This window comes from Hemicordylus capensis, chromosome 3 (genome assembly GCF_027244095.1).
Source record: "Hemicordylus capensis ecotype Gifberg chromosome 3, rHemCap1.1.pri, whole genome shotgun sequence".
NCBI lineage: Eukaryota > Metazoa > Chordata > Lepidosauria > Squamata > Cordylidae > Hemicordylus > Hemicordylus capensis.
In genome coordinates, this window is record NC_069659.1 from 116805765 (window position 1) to 116829543 (window position 23779).

The following is a 23779-nucleotide window of genomic DNA, read 5'->3' on the forward strand; positions in this document are numbered from 1 at the left end:
CCGGGGTCCTCCCATATTCTGGGAAACAAATAAAGTAAACCCTTTTAAATGTCATTGGCTGACAGCCAGACTATATTACTCATGAATAGTCCCACTGAAATTAATGGGACAAGTTAGTCATGGCTAACTTATCCCATCAATTTCAGACTACCCGTGAGTAACTTGGATGTCTGGATGTCAGCCACAGATTTCAGTTTGAAAATTAGGTTATTACTTATTTGCTCTCCTGCTGAATCCTGTGGAACAGAATTAAAGGTGGGTAAGGCTTTAGGCCTATGCATGCTTACTAGTGAATAAGTCCAATTTAATTATTATTAACCCCATGAAACTAATGTCTGTGAGAACACATTTAGGTTTTTGCTGAAAATGTGGCAGGATTTGTTCCAAAGTTACTGTTACTGTTATCATTCCCATTCAAATACGCAAGAACTTTATATCTATCCTAACATAATAATACTCAACTCCTTTTTGAAATAACACTCAACTCCTTTTTTAAGTTACAAAGTAACTTAAATCAAAGACTTAGCAGATCTACATCCTGCCTCTAGAAGTGGGACACAGTGAGGCCATTCACACAGTCAAAAACTGTGTTCTACCCAGGTTTGAGAGCTGTGTGTGTTCCCAATTTTGGGTTGTGTGGAAGCAAGGTAGGAAGATAACCTGGATAGAAGTGATTGTGTGGAAGCAAAGTAGGAGGAAAACCTGGGTAGCTTTTCTTCCTACTTTGCTTCCAAACAACTGACAATTGGGAGCACACAGAGCTACCAAACCTGGGAAGAACACAGTTTTTGATTGTGTGAATGACCTCAGAGTGTAGAATTATATTTATATAATTTCAGATTTAGAATTTAATTACCCATTCATAGATTAGAGTTTCATCAGAATACTGGGTAGATACAAGCAATTTCATTTCCAGATTTTGGCCTGTTTCATGCTTGATATCAAAAACCATTCCCATACAGAAGGAGCTCCATGCATCTGCCAGAATATTTCTTTATGTATTACATTTTTATTCTGCTTTTCTTCTCAGGAGTTCAGGGCAGCATACGGAGTCTCCCCCATCCCCACCATTTTAGCCGTACAACAATCCCTTGAGGAAGGTTAGATGAAGAGTTAATGTCTGGGCCAAAGTGGTCCAATGAACTCCATGGCTGAGCTGGGATTTGAATGCAGGTCTTCTGAGTCCCTTGCTCTAACCATAATGCCATACTGACTATGAGGGGGCTGAGGGAACACCATAGAAGAGCTGAAAGGAGAAGCTTGCAGTAGTCAAAGTGATCTCAAGATATGGACTTTTTTGCTGAGAGGGCAGAGAGGGAGAGCCGCATTTTTGCAGTGTTGTAGCATGAGAAGTGACATGATTTGCCAATAGACTGGATATGGGGAATAAAAGAGGCAGAGAAGTCCAAGAAACATGGTTGGGTGGATGGCAAAACACAGGGTGGATGGCAACATTGTCAATGGCTAAGGAAAGAATATGAGGGCTTGGGAGGAAAGTGGAAAAGTTTGGTCCTGGACATGCTGAGTTTGAGACAATGATGAAGCATCCCAGAAGAAAAGTCAGACCAACAGTGAGAGAACTCAATGGAGAAGAAAGTAGAGCTAAGTGTCTTTAACATGTAAGTGACACTGCTTGTGGCGTTTGGACTTGGAAGCTTACTACACAACAATACCATTTCTTGTAGTAAGCTTCACCTAACAAGAATAAATGGCAAGGACTGTTCCTAATAAGAACAACAATATCATTTAATGTTTAAATGATGCTTAGGGGAAGTGCTCCAAGTCACCTTCATCTACGTGACATGAGCAATCTTTTAAGCCCTTCAAGAGAACACTGTTGTTATCCTTGTATTCCACATGCAAGGGTGGAGCGTGAGATGCAAGTATATTGCAACCATATTTCCCAACTTGGCCATTTCATCTCTGCACTTCAAATAAACAAGACTAAGATAAAATCAACCCTGCATCATAAACATTTGAATCCATAACAAAGTAGCATTTATAAGACACATGGCTGTTAAAGGGGTCAAGGAGGTTCTGACTCCCCAGAAGTCCTGGGGAAACCTCCTGCAACCTCTTCAGCAGCTTCAGGTGGAATCAGCTTTCTGTGCCCATATGTGGAACTGCCCATGGAACAAACCACTCTCAGTACAGAAGCTCACTGAATCCCAGGTACTTTCTGACTCTTCCTTCCACAATACAGGGCATTTCTTCCACTGCCTATTGAGAAAATGAACTCAGAAATGGCTAATAAGTTGCATATGCTGCTGCAGGCGGTCATATTGTAAAGCAACCTTTCTCTGAACACCTGAAGCTAGGAAATCCAAGTGTCAGGCTGAGCGCCAGAGATCTCTCACTTCTGCATCTAATTTGAAGCCACACACACTAAAAAAAAAAAAAAAAGCAATTTACAGCTTTGCGCAAAGGTCTTCAAGTTTAGCCTTCACTATTTTCAGGCACAGACAGATTCCAAAGGTAGGCTCTGCTACAGAGTCAACCTTTCCCCCGAATCCAATGAATGAGAATCACACTTGAACCACGGCTGGCATTTTCTTGTCAAATAAAAACAACAGGAGATAGAGCCTAGGCCATTCCTGAGATAACAACTTCTTGTTTCGTATGTTCCATCGGCTAAGGTGTACAATTCTTTAAGCGTTCAAAGGAAAGGCTGTTTCAAAATGCTTTGCCTGATGTCTGCAAAAACAGGAAAAATTGAAAACGTAATCCTGTTTGATAAAAGCTGGCTGTACTGATTGACTTAAACCATGAGATCAGGCTATTGGATGCAGAGAGTTGGAGAAAAGAAAAACCAGACATCAAATAACTTTAGTGTGATGGAAAATGGGACTTCAACAAGCTGTTAAAGCGTTCCTCAATCTTCATGTGCTAAAGCCCAGCTCTAGGAAGCATGATTTGATTTCCCTTGCACATTACTATCTTGAATATAGTTCTGTTCAACTAAATAGTAGGGATGTGCGAACGGGTTCAAATTTGAATTGAAACAGTCAACCCGGTTTGGTGCACACCCCTACTAAACAGTCCCTCAGTTAGTAGTAAAATATGTGTAGAGCATTGGTACTATTGTTGGTATTAGCAGTTTTAGATGAGAACAGTTCAGGAACAGTGGCTGACATCTTGACTAAATAATTCAGTAGTACTAATCAGGAGTTACTCTAAGGACTAGTAAATTTTGGTTGGACTTCCTGTAGTAAATCTAGTCAGGATGTCAGCCACGCTCTTAAAAACAATGATGGGTGCATAGGTTTGCATTTGAAGCTTCTTGGGACTGATTCACACATGCATGCATACTACTGAACAACTTTCAGATGAATGCACAAACCAGCTCCTTTGCAAACTATTTAGGGTTTGATGCAAGATGAAAGTGATGTTTGATTAATAATGTGCTGGAAGTGAAGGACAATACGCTGTCTCTTGTCTCAGTGACATAGGAGGACAGACTAGTGAGTCAGAGGGCTAGAGGGTCAAGAAATTGGTCATCTTTTCTCTACTGCTCTGACACTATCCCTTGATATGTAGATTGCTATTCTTAAGGATTTCCTTCCTTCCAGCCACTTCCTACATCCTTCCCTTCTCTTCCCTTTCTTCTCCCTTGCAACATGCAAGCTCCTCTCTCCCTGCACCATGTGTGCAGAGATGCAGAATCCATCTGCGTTCAGCTAGCTCGCTAGATTAAAGATCCTATCTCTTCACTTTCCTATCTAGAATGGCGTTCTCTAATAAATACTCCTTATATTGATTTGAAACTATGAACTGGCTCCAAGTTATTTTACTCTCAGCATACACGCATGCCTAACTAAATTCCGCTGTGTTGTGCCTCTGTGCACTCTGCTATAATGAAAAAGGGTTTCTCTTACCAGAGAGAATTCCCAACCGATTATGGGAGCCCAGTATTTTGAGCTGCGTGTACTGCAACTAAAGAGTTAAGTCTGTTCCAGGAGATCCAGTGAGATCTAGCCATGGACACTTTGAATTGCTAATCTACAGCAGCTGCCCTTTTTACGGAGCTCAGTGAGGATGGCTACTTATCTAGAAGGAAAGCTCAGACTGACTATCCTGAACTCAGACAATTACTTGGAATGGAGAATTCGACTGAGGCTTGCATTATGAGCTGAAGGACTACAGAAAGTCACTGAAGAAGATGCCCCCGCAGATGAAAGCACAGCTGCGGAGAAAACTGCCAAAGAGACTTGGGAAAGGAACGATGCAAAGGCACAGGCTCTGATCGCTGCTTCTGTGAGTAGACAATATCTTTCTACCGTACGTGATCTTGAGGCCTCAAAGGAAATGCTAAGCAAGCTAGATTCCTTGCATATGAAAAAGGGGTGGGCATACACCTTTAACTTAAGAAAATGCAGAATCTCCAGTATAAAGACGGGGACTGTTTTGCCACGCATGTGGGATTGCTGCAAGACTTTTTTTTTTTTTTTTTTGCTGAATTAAAAGCTGCAAAAGAGGAATTTACAGAGAATCAGAAGCTGGAAGCTCTGTTCCTAAGCATGCCGCCCAGCTATAGCAATATAATCAGCCAATCGGAAACCCACACTGCTCTAACCTCTGAGAGAGCTGTGGAAACTTTCTCTGCTGAAGCAAGCAGAAGACAAGTTTTGAATTCTCGATATGAAGGTGAATTGGCAAATAACTTTGCTCTTAAGGCAACACTTGGCCATTCCAGAGGAAACCCAAGGTGGGGAGGGAATGATGCAAGAAGAAACCGCATGGGCCCCCCACATTTGCAAACAAAAAGGTCTGGCTCCGTTGCCAAGGGAACTCAGTCCAGAGAGAGAGGTCACATGACCTCTCCCTGCAGCAGGGAGACTGCTTTTGGAATAAGGCCAGCTGGGACTAATGCCTTTAGATGTTTTCTGTGTAACCAGTTTGGCCACAAGGTGGCAAACTGTCCCAAGAATCAGACAAGGAAAGCTGACTTTACAGAAAGAGATTCAAATAAGAATTTCAGTGTTTCCCTGATTCAAGGTGATGAAAAATTTATCCTAGACACTGGTTCCATGGTTCATATCTCAAATTGTTTGGAATTCTAAACTGAATTGTTTGATATTCCTGAAGATGAAAGGCGAAGGAATTTTGTATTGCAAGTTACCAGATGGATCCATTAATCAATTTCTAGTGAGAGATGTTTTATATATCCCTGACTTCTCAAGCTCCTTGCTTTCAATATCCAAGCTAGAGAAACTAGGCTGTAAACTGTATATTAGAAATGGACAATGTGTTGTTACCCAGAATGGAGAAGTTTAGCTTGTAGGCTCTGAATGCAAAGGCCTGTACAGCATGCAGGAGCAACCTGTGTCAAAGACAGACAGAGAAAGACCAGCCTGGTCCAAACCTGCAGCATACCAGCCCAATGAAGTGAACCTTGCTCAGTCATGCTTGCATGAGAACTGCTTGCAATTGTGGCATAGACGCCTAGGACACAGGAGCTATGAATCAATCCAGAACATGAAGGAAAGGGAATTATTTATTATTTTTATTTTATTTTTTACTTTTTACATTTATATCCTGCTCTTCCTCCAAGGAGCCCAGAGCGGTGTACTACATACTTGAGTTTCTCTTTCACAACAACCCTGTGAAGTAGGTTAGGCTGAGAGAGAAGTGACTGGCCCAGAGTCACCCAGCTAGTTTCATGGCTGAATGGGGATTTGAACTTGGGTCTCCCCGGTCCTAGTCCAGCACTCTAACCACTACACCACACTGGCTCTCTTAGCTGATGGCATTGATTTTGTACCATGTGACATTGTGACTACCTGTGTTTGTTGTCTTGAGTCCAAAGCAGTTAACAAGCCATTTCCTAAGCAGAGTGAAAGGAAGACCAGAAGACCCCTGGAGCTGATCCACAGCGATATATCTGGACCACTGCCAGCGACCATAGGTAATAACAAATATTTTCTAACATTCATTGATGATTACTCATGATACACAGTTGTCTTTCTACTAAAGGAGAAATCACAGATGCTCGAGAAACTCTAGGACTATATTGCCATGGCGAGCAACAAATTTGAGCGGAAGCCAAAGGTCCTATGCACAGACAATGGAGGAGAGTATATGTCCAGCGCCACACAGCAGTTCCTGAGAGAACATGGAATCGTGCATCAAACCACAATAGCTTACAATCCATCGCAAAATGGAGTCTCGGAAAGAAAGAACAGAAGCCTCCTGGATATGGTAAGATGCATGCTTGCTGATGCACACCTCCCACAGAAATTCTGGGGAGAAACTATCATGACTGCTACATACATACAAAATGCACACAAAATGCATACAGAATGCACACAAAACCTGTAGGAACAACTCCATATGAACTTTGGCATGGTCATAAGCCATCCATGACGCATTTGCTTGTCTTTGGAAGCACAGCTTACTCATACATCCCAAAGGAAAAAAGGACTAAGTCAGGGGCTAGGGCCAAAAAGGGATTTTTGTAGGCTACTCAGCACAATCCAAAGGCTACAAAATTCTGGATCCTGACACCAACAAGATAACTATAAGCAGATCGGTGTATTTTGATGAGAATAAAAGAGCTATGTCTTCAGAGGGGGCCTACACCGAAGCAAGCAACCAGACCAAACACCCTGATGACTGGATTATGCTTCCTGATCTCAGCAGAATTGAAGAGGATGAGACAGCATATCCAGATCCAACCATGCTTGACACAGAGTCCTCCAGCGATCCACCAGATGCACCTGAGATAGTGGAAGAGACCACACAGTGTGAGGTGAGGCGCTCAACACGCTCAACCAGAGATGTTCCAGCCCCGAGACTGTCCTACCTTGCAAGAACGGCGGAACAACCAGAACCCTCATCATGGGAGGAAATATCCCAGCTACCACAATCAAAAGCCCAGAAGTGGAAACAAGCTGCAATTGAAGAGCTTGAGGCTCTACACAAAAACAAAACCTGGACTCTAAGTTACCTCAAGGGAGGAAAGTTATAGGCTGCAAATGGGTTTTCAAACTCAAACATGATGCTGATGGTGAGATTCAGCGCTACAAAGCCAGATTAGTAGCGAAAGGATATTCACAAAAATATGGAAAGGACTACGATGAAACATTTGCACCAGTAGTCAAACACACCACAGTAAGGACTCTGTTAAGTATTGCTGCTAGCAAAGGAATGCATGTTGAACACCTAGATGTGAAAACTGCATTCCTGCATGGCGAACTAGAAGAGGACATTTACATGCAACAACCACCAGGTTTCTTAGAGAAAAACAAAGAGAACTTTGTATGCAAACTGCAAAAGAGTATTTATAGTTTAAAACAGGCTGCCAGAGCATGGAACACAAAACTAAATGATATGCTGCTTCAAGCAAACTTCAAAAGAAGTGAAGCTGATCCCTGCCTGTACACAAAATTCAGAGATGGGAAATGGAGTTACATTTTGGTGTATGTTGATAATTTGATTCTTGACTATGAGAATCCAGATGACAGCAAGGAAATAATGCATCATCTGAACAGAAATGTGAAAGTCAAGCAACTTGGCAACATTGTACACTACTTGGACATTCAAGTACAAAGAGAGAAAGATGGAAGTTTTCTCATCAACCAAGAACAGAAAATTAAAGACTTGATAAACCTGCTCAGACTGGAAGATGTGAATCCTACACAAACTCCAATGGAAGTGAACTACATAAAGCAAGAAGATCAAACTGAGCATTTGAACATATCTGACAACCATAGATATTGTGAAGCATTGGGTAAGCTTCTATACATTATTACACTCACTAGGCCAGATATTAGTACAGCAGTTAGCTTACTTTGCAGAAAGACTGCATCACCAACAGTCAAGGACTGGAATGCGATTAAGAGACTTGTTAAGTACTAGAGGGTACTGTACACTTTAAGCTCAAACTACCAGCTAACAGTCAACCAAAATTAGAAGCATACGTAGATGCAGACTGGGGTGGAGACCTAACAGAATGGTCACATAGTTTTCTATGGAGATGGAGCCATTAGCTGTCAAGCACCAAGCAAGACATAACAGCATCACCAACCACTGAAGCAGAATATGTATCAGCTGCACAGGGCTGTCACGAGATACAATGGCTGTGTCAACTACTGAAAGCTCTAAGTATAGATGTACCACAGCCCATACCATTGTATGAAGACAACCAAAGCTGCATTTAACTCTCCAAACAAGAAGATGTAAAGAGGAGTACCAAACATATTGATGTAAAGTATCATGTAGTAAGAAATCTGCAGAAGGATGGACTAATCAAGCTGATCTACTGCCCAACAAATGAAATGCTTGCAGATCTACTCACTAAGCCACTACCAAGACCCTGGAAACTATGAACTGGCTCCAAGTTATTTTACTCTCAGCATACACACATGCCTAACCAAGTTCCGCTGTGTTGTGCCTCTGTGCACGCTGCTATAATGAAAAAGGGTTTCTCTTACCAGAGAGAATTCCCAGCATAATGGCTATTTTCTAAAGTGCAAATTATCACTGGATGTACAGATATTGAGTGATGAAGATACATGTATGGACTACTTTTGATCAGGATTCAGACCAACAGCTAAAGTGACGACTGCTGCAGTAATCACTGGATTCCCCCTCCCCCTGGGTGGGGGGGGGGGCAGGCAACTAGTTGCTTTAATGCACTGATGCACCACAGGCACTTATCAAGGTTGAAGCTCACCATGTTGGGGGAAAATATGATGTCTTGCTTGAGGGAGGAGGTAGCAAACCATATCATCACAGCCCAATGAAATTAAGGCCCTCTAAACATGCTTCCTCAAGCCATGGTGGTGGCTTATTTTGCAGTTACTCCCACACCACTTTCAGTATGCATCAGATCTTCCACTCACATGGATGCATGCAAGATCATCATTAGCAATTGAACTGAAAGACCTCTCCTTCCTTTTCAAGAGACTGCACAATTACTTAGCTTGGTATCTGGCAGCATACATTCATTCTTTGTCTGAAAGATACTTTGACCATGGTATCCTTTGTTGACTTCTATGACACATTCCTATCTGAAGAATGGTAGGTAATGTGTTGGGCTTTTGTCTATGGAGTTTCTTGAATCAGTGGAAGAAGTGGGGGCTCATAGGTGTTTGTTTGACTCTTATTATTTTGAATGAAAACATGCCAGTGATCATATATACAAAAGTAGTAGACCAACTGTACAAGGAATCATACAATTCAGAAAATTTCAAGGCCTCTACCGCAGGGCTGCACTTCAGTCCTCTAGTTGTTGCTGAACTACAAATCCCATAATCCCTGATCATTGACCATTGTTACTGAGGATGATGGGGGAGGTCATAGTTCAACAGCTGGAGGATCAAAGTTGGGCAGCCTTGCTCTACAGTGTATTTTTTTCAAGCTGTCAAGCCTGTCTCATGGGTTAAACTGAGTGGTTGCAAACTGAAAACAGGTTTTGGTTTTGTTGTGCACCTGAAAGAAAACTCCAGAAGAGGTTCAGCCGTTTCAGTAGATGGCAAAGCAATAGACATGACACAGATGAGCTAGGTGGCTTATTTTCTTCCCAGCCAGAAGTTTAGAAAGCATTTGCTGCCTACTCCATCTTTTGTTATTCATAGCTTGGCCAGTGCTTTGTATTATACGTGGCTAGTATTAAATGCCTGAGCAAGCTCTTACGATGCCTTTGAAGATAGAAAGATTGGATGTCAGTACACAGATTCTTGTGAAGTAAATTAAAACAGCATAGTTCAGCCTTTGCAGCAATTATTCCCGAGGCAGCAGCAAGTTACTAGCTGCTTTGCTCCTAGTATCTAGGGTGTTTCCTCTTTGAGCAGGGTGTTGATAATGGCATCACTACAAGTATCTGTCACATGGCTTGTGTGAAACATACTCTGGAGGTAACAATTGTGCAGTTAATGTCCTTGAACTGCATGATAGTACCAGCTCACACCACACCCTGGAGCAATCCCCTAATGGATCAGAGTCAACATGATGTTTCCATTGAGACATAGGATGTCTCGCTCAAAACCAAGGGAGCTCCTCTTATCTTCCCCACTCACTCCTTCCTTGTTTCAAGTCAGCCTCACCACTTTGCATGTTCGGATAAGTTTTACAAAACTCACGCTATTTGCAGTAAGATTTGCTTCCACTTTGAGCAATTTGTCAATCGTGTCATGTTAACAAGATGAATGAAAACCTGGGCATTCTGTTTGTGCTTTCTCTCAGGGCTCCTGCCATCTGTATGTATTGAAATGACACTCCCAATTTCTTCCTTTTTCCTCGGGGCTTGTAGAACAGGTGTTCAACTAGCTTCACGCTGTCACCACTTGGAAGTGATTTTTTGGAAAGTGTAGTGCTATGAGCAAGGTATTTCCATAACAATACATGTTTTTATTAGGATTTTTAAAAATATAATTAATATGTTTATGACAATACATTGTCAGAAAAAAAATCTCAGCATTTGCTTGGTAGACTTTACAATTTGCACAGGAATGGGGGTGACTCAATTCCTAAAGGTCATCCCTATTGACATTAAGACTATTGGGCTAGCCCAGGAATTCAAGCTGCGTCCCACTTTAAGTGGCGCAGCAGGGAAATGCTTGACTAACAAACAGAAGGTTGCCAGTTTGAAGCCCTGCTGGTACTATATTGGGCAGCAGTGATATAGAAAGATGCTGAAAGGCATCAACTCATACTGCACAGGAGGAGGCAATGGTAAAACCCTTCTACCAAATAAAACCTCAGGGTTCTGTGCATACCAGGAGTCAAAATCTACTCGATGGCACTTTACCTTTACCCACTGAATTTTCTCATAGGGACTGTGGACAGTGGTACCTAGTACAAAGTGAAGGCAAATGCATTGTTGTGAGGTGTGTTTCCAAATGGGAAGCACCTCTTATTAAGAAGAGCTAACAAATAAATTAACAAAGCACTATAAATCCTGTTTACTCATCCAAATACAAAGCCCACTGTACATGCTTACAGTAGCCTTTGTATTTGAACACGTAAACAGGGCTGTAGAGGGTTAACAGTACCATCCAATGTATTATTCACAAATTAAGTGCATACAAGAACTGTGTGGTGTTGTAATTGTGGTGAACAGCAATTAAATAGATTTTCTTCATAGTTTCCCTTGCTAGCAGATATTTATACTCTTAGAAGTAACTTACCTAGGGAGCAAGAGGTTGCTGGTTTGAATCCCCACAGGTATGTTCCCCCAACTATGGGTAACACCTATATTGGGCTGCAGCGATATAGGAAGCTGCTGAAAGGCATCATCTCATACTGCACAGGAGATGGCAATGGTAAACCCCTCCTGTATTCTACCAAAGAAAACCACAGGGCTCTGTGGTCGCCAGGAGTCGACGTCACAACTTTACTTTTACTTTATATGTAGCAGTAGTCGTCGTCTTAATAAGATAGCCTGAAGTCCACCTTTCTGTATATACCACAGCGTAATCCTAGACATTTGGGATCACTGGATCAAATGAGATTTACATGTAGCACATGCTTTAAGGAACAGCCAAAGAAGATTGATACCCGAATACATGAAGTATGATCCTTGAGCACTGACTTGATGAAGATGACCTATAAGAACAAGAGGTGCTATATGCAACATCACCTTGCACCCTGGACCTAGAAATGCATGAACCATATGCTCTTTGCTGAATTGGGGCCACATGCATCCTACTGTAACAAATGCTTGGCACTCTCTGTTCTATTTGACACCATCCTATGGCTGCTCCCACACATCTTGTAGTAAGATACACAACCAGCTTATGTGGTTTGGGCATGCATGGCCATGTACTGTGCTGTGAATCCATATCACCAGTGTTCTACATAGCCATCCACTTGGGTCCATGTTGCATCTGTTACCCGGAACTGCATAAGAGAAACTAAGAGATAGCAGCCACCATGCCAGTCCAAGTAATGGGGCCTTTGATTCTTCCAGCTGTCTGAATGGAGATGGTTGACTAAAGTCTCCTTCTTTCCACTTTCAAAAGTTGATTAAGTACTTTTGCAGGGAGCATAACAGCAGACACACCAGGCAGGCTGTATGTTCTGGGGCTGAAAGCAGTTAATCATATATTGCACTGAATCACAGATAACCTGTGGCAGGACTTCGTTCGTAAGCTAAAAAATTGAACTAGTGTGATAATCCTTAGATAACAAATAGCATGGAAGTAGAATATTAGAGCAGCTTTAACAGTTCATTTTAAATACAAGTCATCTATTAAAAAGGGAAATTATTCAACCTTGAAAATATCGAAGTTCTGTCTTTTTAAGAATACCAATGAAAACTACTAGTTTTTCTTATTTATTTCACAAAATGCAGTTATTTCTCTATAACATTAAAATAGAAATTATCTGATTATACAAATAAAATATGAATACAGTAATAAAATAGTGAAAATATTTAAGCACCAGAATATTAATATTTATTGGCATAGATTTTATGTATATATTTTGAAAATGTTCAATAAAGTGCAATAAAGTTAAATCCAGTCAAACTTAGTGATCAGTATTTTCTAAAAATAGATTTAAAATTAGAATGATTCTATATTAGTTTGAATTACAGATGAGTTGGCCAGGAACTAGAACATTTCAGTTAAGAGTTTATTGAAAGCGAAACATTTCAAGCCCGATGTGAGAAACAACTTTAAATACTTCTGGCTTTGCATTTGCTTATTTATTTGTTTGTGGGTTTCCTCTAGCTTAAAATGAGAATCTTGTGATCAACCATAAGCCAATACAGAATAGATCCATGAGCACTAAAGGAATCCCATAGATACTTTATATAGGAATGATATATTAGTAACTGAATTTGACTGAAATTGCCCTGCATTGTCATCTAAAAAGTGTATAAATTAATCAATTAACAATGACCAAAATACTTTCAATATTTTTTTAAAAAAGGACACTGCCAAAAAGGGCAGATACAGAGACTTCCTCATCTCCCACTAGTGCTTGGGACTTTACCAAACATTTGGTAAAAGCTGGGTCTATTTAGATGGGTCTATCACCAACACATTTAGCCTGAGTCAAGACAAGTCAATATAGTCTTCTACACATAAAGGCCACAATCCAATACAGTCAACAACAAACACTTAAGCCTACTAAAATCAATGGAGCTTAAGCATGGTTAACTTTGTTGGACTGTAGCCTAACTTTAAAACAAACAAAAAAGCATTACTAAGCCATTTTTAAAAATCCAACAGCCCAGAAGAGTGAACAGCACTATCAAGTTGAGGCATTCTGTGATGGAAATAAAAGGAACACTTTGGAATGAAATTTCTGTGCTGTTATGAGCACTTAGTTCCACTGTAGTTAGGGCTGCAATCCAGCACCTTCACTCTATGTGCTGAGCTTCCCGTATGCAAGGAATTTCCCCCTCATACCAAAGAAGAAACACCTGTGAATTTAATGACAAATGACTATGCACAGAGTATTTCTGTCTTTCTTACACAAAAACAAAATCTCAAGTCCCTGCATTTGCTGGCTGACATCTGGACTAATGTTGCATGAGCTGAACAACATTTTGTACGTGAACAAGGGAGAGGAAATATTTTTGTCGATTCCCTGCTTCCACTGCAACCCTCTATGCCTTCTGAAAAAAATATGACTCTGAGGGCAGCATGTGCAACATTCATTCTCAGTATTGGCCACTGTGTTCTACAACCAATATGATTACAGATAAAGAACTGCATGCAGAAATGCTAGTATAGCATAAAGAGATCAACATAGATTTACACTTCTGATTATTCTTTACAGTGGAAAGGAGGACTCAGAAGTGACCTCAAGATTGCACTTCCAAATATAACTTTTATTGGACCATACATTGCCTCAACTTGACAGATTGAAAAAAGGTTAAATGTTGACAAAGATCAGAGAAGTGTTCATACAACAGAGCACAGTTACTTACACAGAATGACAAGTATTTTTTCCATTCTTTATAACACTACTAAAACACTTTCAAGAAGCAGCATGTGCCACCAGTCCCTAGTGATCCTTCCATGTTATCCAGCTAACTTGTTTCTTCCACATCGCTCATGACTGACAGCATGTATTTCAGAACAAAATATGAGTTACACCATGTACAATTACACCAATTATTTCAAATCTGCCTATGAGTCATTATGGTGGTCTACTTGTCCTAGAATTACAGCCTTCTGTAATACCACTTTAATAATCTTTTCAGAGGTCATGGTGTATGGTGCCATTTTATGCATATTCAATATGGCAATCTTGTAAAAACGTCCATTATCTTTGGAATGATGGCAGGCATCTTTTGGGATATATGGCAACAAGATACATATTGGATGCAAATTGTTTGGCATAAGGTAACAATTCTAGAAAATGTGAACAAGAATAAAGACCATCACTGTTAGGATTCAGTTTTTCAGTGTCAATCTGCATGATCATGTGTCCATTATGTACTTTTTATGTACAAATATAGGAAAATCTAATCTATGATATTACCTACTTTGTAGCTGCATTCCAAAGGAAATTACATTTTATGTACAAAACTAAGTCCTTGTCTGCATGACAAATGAAGGGGGGGGGAATGTTCAAACTCCCCACCCCCGTAACAGTTATTAGGTCGTCCAGCGGAAATGGCTTCTTTAATATCCCATTTTCCTTCTTGCAATGCAATACATACCAAACAAGTCAACCTACTTGTTGATTAAAGGCATAGATCACACTCTTAAGACTTCCAGTTTTCAAAGAACCTCATACAGATCTCATGTTTGGTAGTTCCATAGTTTTAAACTCTTCTGGTTCACTGCCTTTTCCAACAAACTACATAGGCGGAGTATGATGGCTACTTAGCTCCTCTGAGTGTACAAGAGGTAGTAACAAAAGGTAGTATTGACAACTAATAGCAACACTAACAAGAGAGTCAGTTGCTGGAACCAGACACAGCGATCAATCCGTTCTCGAAGTCTTTTATTAGCTTGCAATAACTGTGTTAGCTGAGAAGAGAAAGATAATGGTATTTAGAACACAAACACACATCTTAAGAAAGTATATATTTCCTTGCTACTTTATCTGAAGTTATTTGCACATTTTCTATCATTCCACTACCCAACACGTTTGAAAAATATTACCATACTAGCCGACCCCGCACAGAGCATCGGTGCACTCTTTGGGGCTGGCGGTTACCTCTCCCCACCCTGCTTCTGCCCCAGTCTCTGCTTCCAGGCCCAGCCACCTCTCCTCCCCACTGCCACTTCTGCCCCCCATTTACTCCCCCCCTCCTAGGCCTTGCCTCCACGGCCGGGCCGGGCCTGCCACCTCTGGCCTCCATGGCTGGGCCGCCGCCATGGCACCCAATCCTCCTGGGTGTGCCTCAGCCAATCAGGTGCGTCCACCGCCCAGCCAATCAGCTGGGCTCTGGGACGCACATTCCAAGGCACACCCAGGAGAATTAATACAATAGATGTGCTAGTCACAGTCTCAAAACATAAACAGACATGCATTCTTTTCTCTCTTCGCCCCACAACATATATTAATGTCCAGAAAGGTAGCAGTGTTTTTGTTGCAAGAGATTAAACCTTTTAGCAACTTCAGATGTGACACACACTAATCCATGCAATATGCTACAATAAATGTTATACAGTAAGTTGCCACAAGACACTGTTTTGCATATACCAAATGATAAGAAGTCCCAACTAGTTTCCTTGCCACTACTTTAATCACATGCACTGTCTTTCACATTAGACATTAGTTTAATATGGTGCCAAAACAAGCCAGACATCTTACTGGGATGCAGTACCGAGACTGCAATTCAAGGGAAGTGAAAGTGCTAACAATACTACTTTCTCTAATACTACTACAACTATGAAATATTTGTAAAGGCCACTCTGCATATATAGCAAGCAGGGGCAAAAAGCAGTATAACAACTAGGTGTATGTTTGGTTAAGTTATGAAGATGGACTTTCAGCAGAGCTCTTCTTCCTCATTTCATTTAAGAAGGCAGGACTGGATCCAAAGAGGCCCAAATATGTGCACAAAGCATTTCTGCGCACAAAAGGGGAGAAGCCACCACTTGATGGCAGTTCCCAGCACTACAGCACATGCTGTTCTAGAGGAACCCTTCAGGGATTGGGCTTTTGGGCACACAGGATGCTGCAATGAGGAGAACCCTGAAAAACAGTACACAGCTCTTCAATCTGTAAAATCTAATATGCAGAAGTGTTACCTGCAACTGTAAATCTCCACTGGTTTTTGCAGGAATATTAAAGGTGTTGTCATTTATTGTTAAAGTAGAAGGTTTGCTGCTTTCTACAACATGACATCTTAACCTGGAACAAATGCAGAAGGGGTGCAGAAATGATACTAGAACAGTTATGAGGATGTGCTTATATTGTTCCTTGCAGGCATGCTTCATAAACTCAATGATCCAACTTTTATTTCTGTCCCCCTCCCCCCGCTGCCTCCATTTACGTTTATGCAGCACAGGAAGAACAGCAGCTACTTCAGCAATGTTTGAAAAAAACACCACCTAACCTGTCATGCATGGTAGACTGCTGAGGATTCACCTAGCACAAGGGCAAGATGATCTGCACTGGAAGTAGGTGACATTGGTTTGAGAATCTTGGGTAAGTATTGTCTAGTTAGGGTCCCACAGGGGAGAAGACAGAGTCAAATTAGACATGGGGGTGGGGTGGGGAGGGGAAGGTAACAGTATGAAAAGAAGTCATGTGGCTGACAATGCAAAGTGCAGAATAGTTGAGAACTCTGCCCAGATTTCTCTTTTATGCAGTACAGAACAAGAATGAAAGATGGTAACAGAGCAGATACTGGGAGAAGGGAGGGCAGAACATGCCAGGCAATGATTCCCTGATCCCCCAGTAAAACCAAACCTAGGAGCTAGAGTAAGACTAAGGTTGTTAGGATCAATTGCTCTACCACTTGCCCTGCCTTTCCCTCTCCACTGAATGCATATCTATAGACTCATAGCAGGGAACCTCAGCCATTTATGTACTGTGCAACAATCTCAGCAACTGTGTTTCACAGCTGCTTGCATATTCTACAAGCCAGTATAGTGTTGAGAGAGCATGGGATGTCGGGGTGGGGTGGGGAGGGGGAATCAGAGTTCAAATTCCCACACAGCCATGAAGCTTCCTAGGCAATTAAGAGACCTCTCTCTTTCAACCTAACCTACTTCATAGGGTTGTTTTAAGGATGTGGGGTAACCCACATCAACATATGCCACCCTGGAGTCAATTATAATTTAAAGTACAAAAAGTTAAGTACTGAAGAGTGATGTCTGTGCAACCTTCAAGACAAACAACAGGATCACAAGGGTTTCATGCAATAATTTCACTTCTACACCTCTATTTACAGGTGTTGCCTGTATAACAAAATTAATGTAGATAACATGCCAACGACTGTACAATTGCTTTACATGAATTAGGAATGTATCCTCTTCAGTTAAGATACAAAACTGATATGGAACACATTTGCATGTTTAATCCACACACATCTAATTTGAATTGCCTAGCTTACTCAAGAAATCCAAGTCCACATTAAGTGCTTACCGATGTTCCATCACTTTGCTCCTGGGGACTTCTTTCCAAAAGAGGGCCAATTCTTGTGTGCCTGTTCCAGAGCACTGATCCATTTCTGCTGCCATGATCAGGAACCGGTCTTGCAGGGAAGCAGCACAACCTGCTCAGTCAGCAACAGAAAGTAGTTAGAAACAACATGGCAATTTTACTTCCTCGAATGCGATGATATTGACAGTTAAAATACTGGGGGTGGGGGAAGAGTATAGGGAATGCATAGTAACAAGAACAACAAGACTGGCACATTTCAAAAGCAAATGAGGATGGGACAAGGAAGATTTCGTACTGCAGTGCACTCTATATGTGTACAAGATTTCAGGTTCAATCCTTTGACCAGCTAACAGATCTCAGTAGAATGACTGAGGAGGAGGACTGCTGAAGACCCTAGTGAACAGTTTGAAGCCTCCCAAGCTTTGCTTGACGAAGGTGCCTCCGCTAGATGTTGGCAGATTCCTTGCTCCGTCTGCAGCATGTCTCATCCTACCCCCTTCCAGAGAGTCCCCACCCTCTTTCGGGGAGTGATGTGAGAAAGAGCAGCTTCCCCCTTCCCTCGAGTTTTCTTCCACGTGGGCCACTCAGGATAACATTCTGTACCGCCTGCCACACAGGGCTCACAGTTTTAGGTTTCAGGAAGTTCTGGACAATAAGACACCACCTTATTTTGAGGCTATATGATAAAAAGTTAATTTCTAAAACTAGAACCTATCTACAATGGGGCAGGCATTGTACTAAGCTGTGAAATTTCTGCAACCATACTGTGGATCACATTAATGAGGGCTAGAATATATATGACTTCATTTTTAAAAACTTCATCTAATTCTAATAAGATTTTAAGGGAAGTAATAAATAACCATGGAAGACATTAACAGCCTTTCCCTGATTTATAAAGATCATTGTAAGTTAATAGAACTCCCTACGCTGGTCCATAAGACAAATCAACTTGGGATTAATTTATTCTGAAGAATGGCTATGACATAGCAGTCCTAAACTCTTCTCTTCTAAAGTGCTTTAACAGCAAAGGCAGGCATATTAAGCACACTTGAAAAAGAAATGCTTGAAATAAAGTATCTTTTGGACAGATAAGGCCATGAAAAGACCTTTTATTGGCATGAATGAGAACACTGGCTTGGATCCTAACTTTCATGAGAAGGTTCTATGGGACTTTCTTCACATATCCATGTCAGCAACCTGAATGTCCCAAAACATGGCTCTTCGGGGTTGGGGGACCACCATGTGGCATGTGGGTTACAGAAGAAAGGGGGATGATAAAAAAGAAAAAAAATCAGAGATTGTCTTCTGGTGACAGTGCAAGTACCTTCTCTTGTGCTATAACATGTTTAAATCCAAGCCATTCTTTTGTTACAAAATAGCTACAACTCTGATTCTTCCCATCTCTAGATGATTTTAAAAAACAGCTGAAGACATACCTGCTGAGCCAAGGTTTAAGCTAAACAGTTTTAAAGTTTATATATGTCATGTTAAAGTGTTTTATGTTATAATAGTTTTACAATTTTGTATTATAATCCGCTCAGAGGTACATTTATCAGGTGGTACAGAAATACCTAAATTAAAGAAATAATTTCCACAACAAATTTGCATATATTAAAAATTAATTTTATACTACCTTTTACTTATCCATCCAACATTAAAAATGCAGGCCGATTTCAAAGTTAAACAAGACAAATTGTTAAATTTTAACAGTATATGTCATATTTTGAAGTTAAACTTGCTAAAATTCAACATAATTCTTATTTTTCAAAAGTTTAACAATATGAAATTCAAATTAGGCACATTAGGGTTTTTTAAAAAGGGATTTTTTTATGTTCATTATGGACAATCAAAGCTCTCTCCTGTTGGATCAAGAAAATAATTCAGATTTAAACCTCCTTAAGGTACATCCATAAACATGTACCTGCTTAGGGTACATCCACAATATTTCCCTAGACTCTAAAGCTATATAGCAAAGTAGAAATGTACAACTACCCATGTAAATACCATATAAGAACTTTGCACTTTAAGTTAACAGAGTTGTTAGGGCTGTGTAAAATGGAATATATTTGATTTGAGGGCTGCTTTGGCAGTTCACCCCCGCCCTCTATTTGATGCTTGCAGAGCCAATCTGAAGTGGCTGGTTCAAAATGGATAGAAGGTTTGGACTGTCCCCATTTCTGCAACTCCCCCAACCCATTAAGGTACTTAATGGATTGTGCAAGAGGGCAAGTTGATAGGCTTCCAATACTGAGGGAGTGGCAACTCATGCACAATTTAACTTTTGGAGTGAATTTTCTATTGGAATGAAAAAAAAAAACTTCTGGCATGGGTGCTCTTCGAAACTAGCAACGTGCACGAACCATGGCTTGCGTGCATTTTAGGAAATTCAAAAGGGCATCTGCGCATTCATGGGCACCATCTGCTTGGCCAGCATGGTGGACCAATAAATGGTGCCCAGATGCTGCATGGGGATTATTAGGATGCACACTCACCCACCTCCGCAGGAAGCTGAATGGGGTAGCAGAGAGCAAGTAAGCTCATTTTTCTTAAAGTTTACTTTCAAATTTCCCAAAATGCGCTCAAACCGCAGATCGTGCACATCCCTATTGGAAACCATAACCTTTCCCAGGGTGGCTGCAATAGCTACACCTAGAGATGTGAACATGGGGGGATGGGGAGAGACCACCACCAATTTTTTCCAGGGGGGCCTGTTTTCAGTCCCCACCCCACCCCTTAACATTTCTAGCTATACCACCCCTCCCCAGGATTCCAAGGGGATTAAAAGGAAACAAAAACACAGAAACTGAGAAAGACTCTTTTAAAAAGTGAAACTGCATGCACGTCACTGTTCCCTTGTCACCAGTAGCCTTCTGACTGTCTCCTGCCCCATCTGGTAAGTACCTTAAGGAGTTTTAAGGTGGTCAAATCCAGCTTCAGCAACCGACTCAAAAGTCACCCAATCTGCCAAATCAGATGGTGGTTTCATTCAGACTGAATTGGGACAAATCTGAACAGGCCATCAAAACTCACTCAGTCCTAATATTTTTGCTCAAATATTAGAAATGAACTTTCTGTATTTAGAGGAAAGATGTTAACCATTAGGAAGTTCCCTGAAGTTTAAAACAGGTTATAATGGAGTAAAGAGCTTAAGGCGGTTGTGGAATTGCCTTCTGTTCAATTTATAACCGACTCCTCATATTCTTCATGGAGTGGGACTAGGAGCAGGCCACATGCTTCCTCACCTACTCCCCTCACTGCAGGGAAGCATAAAGGTCTGAACTGGGAGATACTGACTACACAGAGCCTTGGAGGCAGTCATGTAAAAGTCAAAAAGGTATTGGGTTTCAATGGGACTCACTTTCTAGCACATGGACACAGAACTGCAGCAGCCTTAATGAAGGCACTGCACATTGCAAAGCTTGTTTGTTTTATTAGTAAACTCCTGTGTAAGGGTTTACTTACCACCGTGAAGGGATACTATTATATCTAGTGATGTGCCTGGCTCACAGCTGCTGTTGCTTGGCTTCACTCTGTACTTGTCAGGAGCAGTTGTTCTCACCTAAACATAGTTCACTCAGATTAAAAGATATCCATTCTTCAATTTCAACATTTTAAACCCTAACATGTACTCCATAATGCCAATTTCCATGTTACAAGAGAAGCAGAGAGAAAAAAATGCAAGCCATTCTTGCTTATTTCACCACTTGTATGAACCAACTCTGGTATTCCAATGATACATAGAAATATAGGGTCTTATTTCCAAGGAAATATGAAGTACTGCAGTCTATCGGCCAGCTTAAATTTAAGTACTCTGACCTAACTGGTTTATAGGCTAGGCTGTTAAATGTTATCAGACAGAAGTATATAAGAAATGCCAGGCTGGATAAGGCCATCATCTAAGTGCATTCCATTTCCAAATCTGTCAGCTAGATGTCTTGTGAAGCCCACAAGCAAGGCATACAATTGATGACTATTCCCTATAAAGATTAGAACTGGATAAACCACTAGAAAACCCTCTTATACTATTTAAACATCTGCCTAAAATTTAACAGCAAGTTTCATAAGGATTCTACAATACAATATGATAAACTGTGGATATCTTCTAAAAAAAATGATGAGTTAAACAGCCAGGTTAATTAAAATGCAAACAATTTTATTTACCTTAAATGCCACTGTATTTTTAGTCACATTTGTCAGAACTATCAGGCATTTCTTTTCTCCAGTTTCTTTGGACCCAAAATGCAGTTCTTCTGCTGGACTAGTGAAAAACAAAAAGTAGCAAATGGTTTACAGTAAGCTTTCTTTATTGCGATCTTACAAGCTTTCATTATTTTCTTAAAAATAAAAAAGTAGCATCCATGACTTATCCTTAGTCTGGGACAGGAATGCTTGCTCCAGATTAAGAGCAACCACAGATGCTATTCAAAATCTTTTCTTATTTAACTACTATCTATCAGTCACCAGGCTCTAATGCAAAACTTTGAAGAGTATACTGAACATTTTCATTCAACAGTCCTCACAGAAGTGTCTTACTTAGCAAGCTTTTCAACCTTTTATTTCGTATTTCAGAACACATTTCAAACTTAAGAATTGGAAAAATATACACATATTTGAACTAAATGCTATTGACAGTAGCTAACCAGGAGCAAAACCACTGTTTACTTGTAATACCTTTGCTAAGTAGAAAAGAACACAGGTCAACACATTTTGGCTGGCCTGGTGGCCAACCAATACTTTATTGTTGCCAGGCCCCATCCCCAAGGGGAGGGGTCTTATTCCTGACCTTATGCTGCATCTCCAAATTACAGTATGTCTTAAGGGGCAATTCCCTTTTCCCTCCCGAGCTCAAAGCCACATTTTGGAAGTACAGAAAATAATCAGGAATAAAACCTGGGTCCTTGGGGAAAGGGTCAGAAGAGCTATTTCTGTTCAGAGTAGGCAGTTCTGGGCTAGGTGACCAATGGTGTGATTTGGTATTAGGCAACTTCATATATTCTGTTCCTGTTTCAAATTTACCCAAACTGGGCTTGTTATGGTGAGCATGCTGCCATCCTCTGGTGAGCAATAGTCCCAGAGTTCCTCCCATCTTTGGAGCTACAGAGAAAGGCATGGACCTGACTCATAATCCGAACTGAAGAAACACAATTTAATCTAATCTCTCTCTAAATAACATTCCTGCTCCTTTAGAATCTTATAAAAACCAGTAATTTCACCAGCAATGCCTCTCTGTTATGTGAAGGTGCTTCTTATTGATAGCTCAGAACATGGTTGGTCATCTATTAAGTTATTTTGCAGACTGAAACCTCCCAGAGACTACGGTCCTTTTTTTGTATTGTTCTGTGTAGTGCTCGAAATGCTGTTGGTAGTGCAAAAATGATTAAAAATAGATGGGATGGTGAAAGCTGCTTGGACAAAGCCTCTGTGAGGATCAGTTAAGTGAAAGTTGCTTTGTTAATATAGCCCAACATAAGGGGCCTGGCCTTTGAACCGGGGAAGGAAGGTGGATGGTCATATCTAGTCCTCTTCCTTAGCTTAGTGATGGAAAGCAGTTAGTTAGGATATATATGTTCAACCAGTACATTTGGGTGTCTCACAAATACAGTGGGCAGATAGATAGGTTCTCTCTGCTCTTTCTGCTCCAAAGCTGGAAGAAGTGGGGAGAGGTCCATGTCTTTCCAGACCTACTACCTAAAATCTTTATTTTACTGAAGATGACAAACTGTCCCCGGAACCTTAAGTATGGAACTCATGTGCTCTAACACAAGAGCTAGGGAATCTCCCCAAAACTGCACCATTTGAACAATTAAGGACAAGGGGTTGGGCTTGTTTTTTTTTTTTTTGCACACATCTAAGCAAGGTCCTCTCTACCTATTTTATTCTACAGCAGAAATATCAGTATGTGCTACATCTATCTCAACAGGTATAAAAATGAATTATTGTATGCACACCTGTTACTCTGTATTGTAAATCTACAAATGTGTAAAACCAACATAAAAGTGAGACTACATATAGTCTGAGTAGCCTATGCCAGGACATTTGTTCATAATGACAATCTTCCCTCCCCTCCTTCCAATCATAAGAATCCACTTATGCACACCACATGATGACATGACAGAAATAATACATGAAGACAAGTATTTACTTTAGTGATCAAATACACACAAGGATAGCAGTCACAATATTTTTCTTTAGTGGAACATTCCCATTACTTATTTTTAAAAATTGTGCAAATAGATCTGCCTTCTAAAACTATTTT

General features: G+C 40.7%; 1 protein-coding gene across 2 annotated transcripts in view; it reads right to left on the minus strand.

The window, feature by feature from the left end:
* Window positions 1-12261: 12261 nt before the first annotated feature.
* MOSPD2 (motile sperm domain containing 2) overlaps window positions 12262-23779 on the minus strand; it is a 47184-nt gene continuing 35666 nt past the window's right edge. For both annotated transcript variants that reach the window (XM_053306978.1, XM_053306976.1), the window contains exons 11-15: window positions 21685-21781; window positions 20986-21082; window positions 17506-17635; window positions 16164-16266; window positions 12262-14933 (exon numbers count right to left, since the gene is read on the minus strand). In XM_053306978.1, the coding sequence (XP_053162953.1) occupies window positions 14787-14933; window positions 16164-16266; window positions 17506-17635; window positions 20986-21082; window positions 21685-21781 (574 nt within the window). In that variant the 3' untranslated portion in view covers window positions 12262-14786. The remainder of the gene's footprint in view (window positions 14934-16163; window positions 16267-17505; window positions 17636-20985; window positions 21083-21684; window positions 21782-23779) is intronic.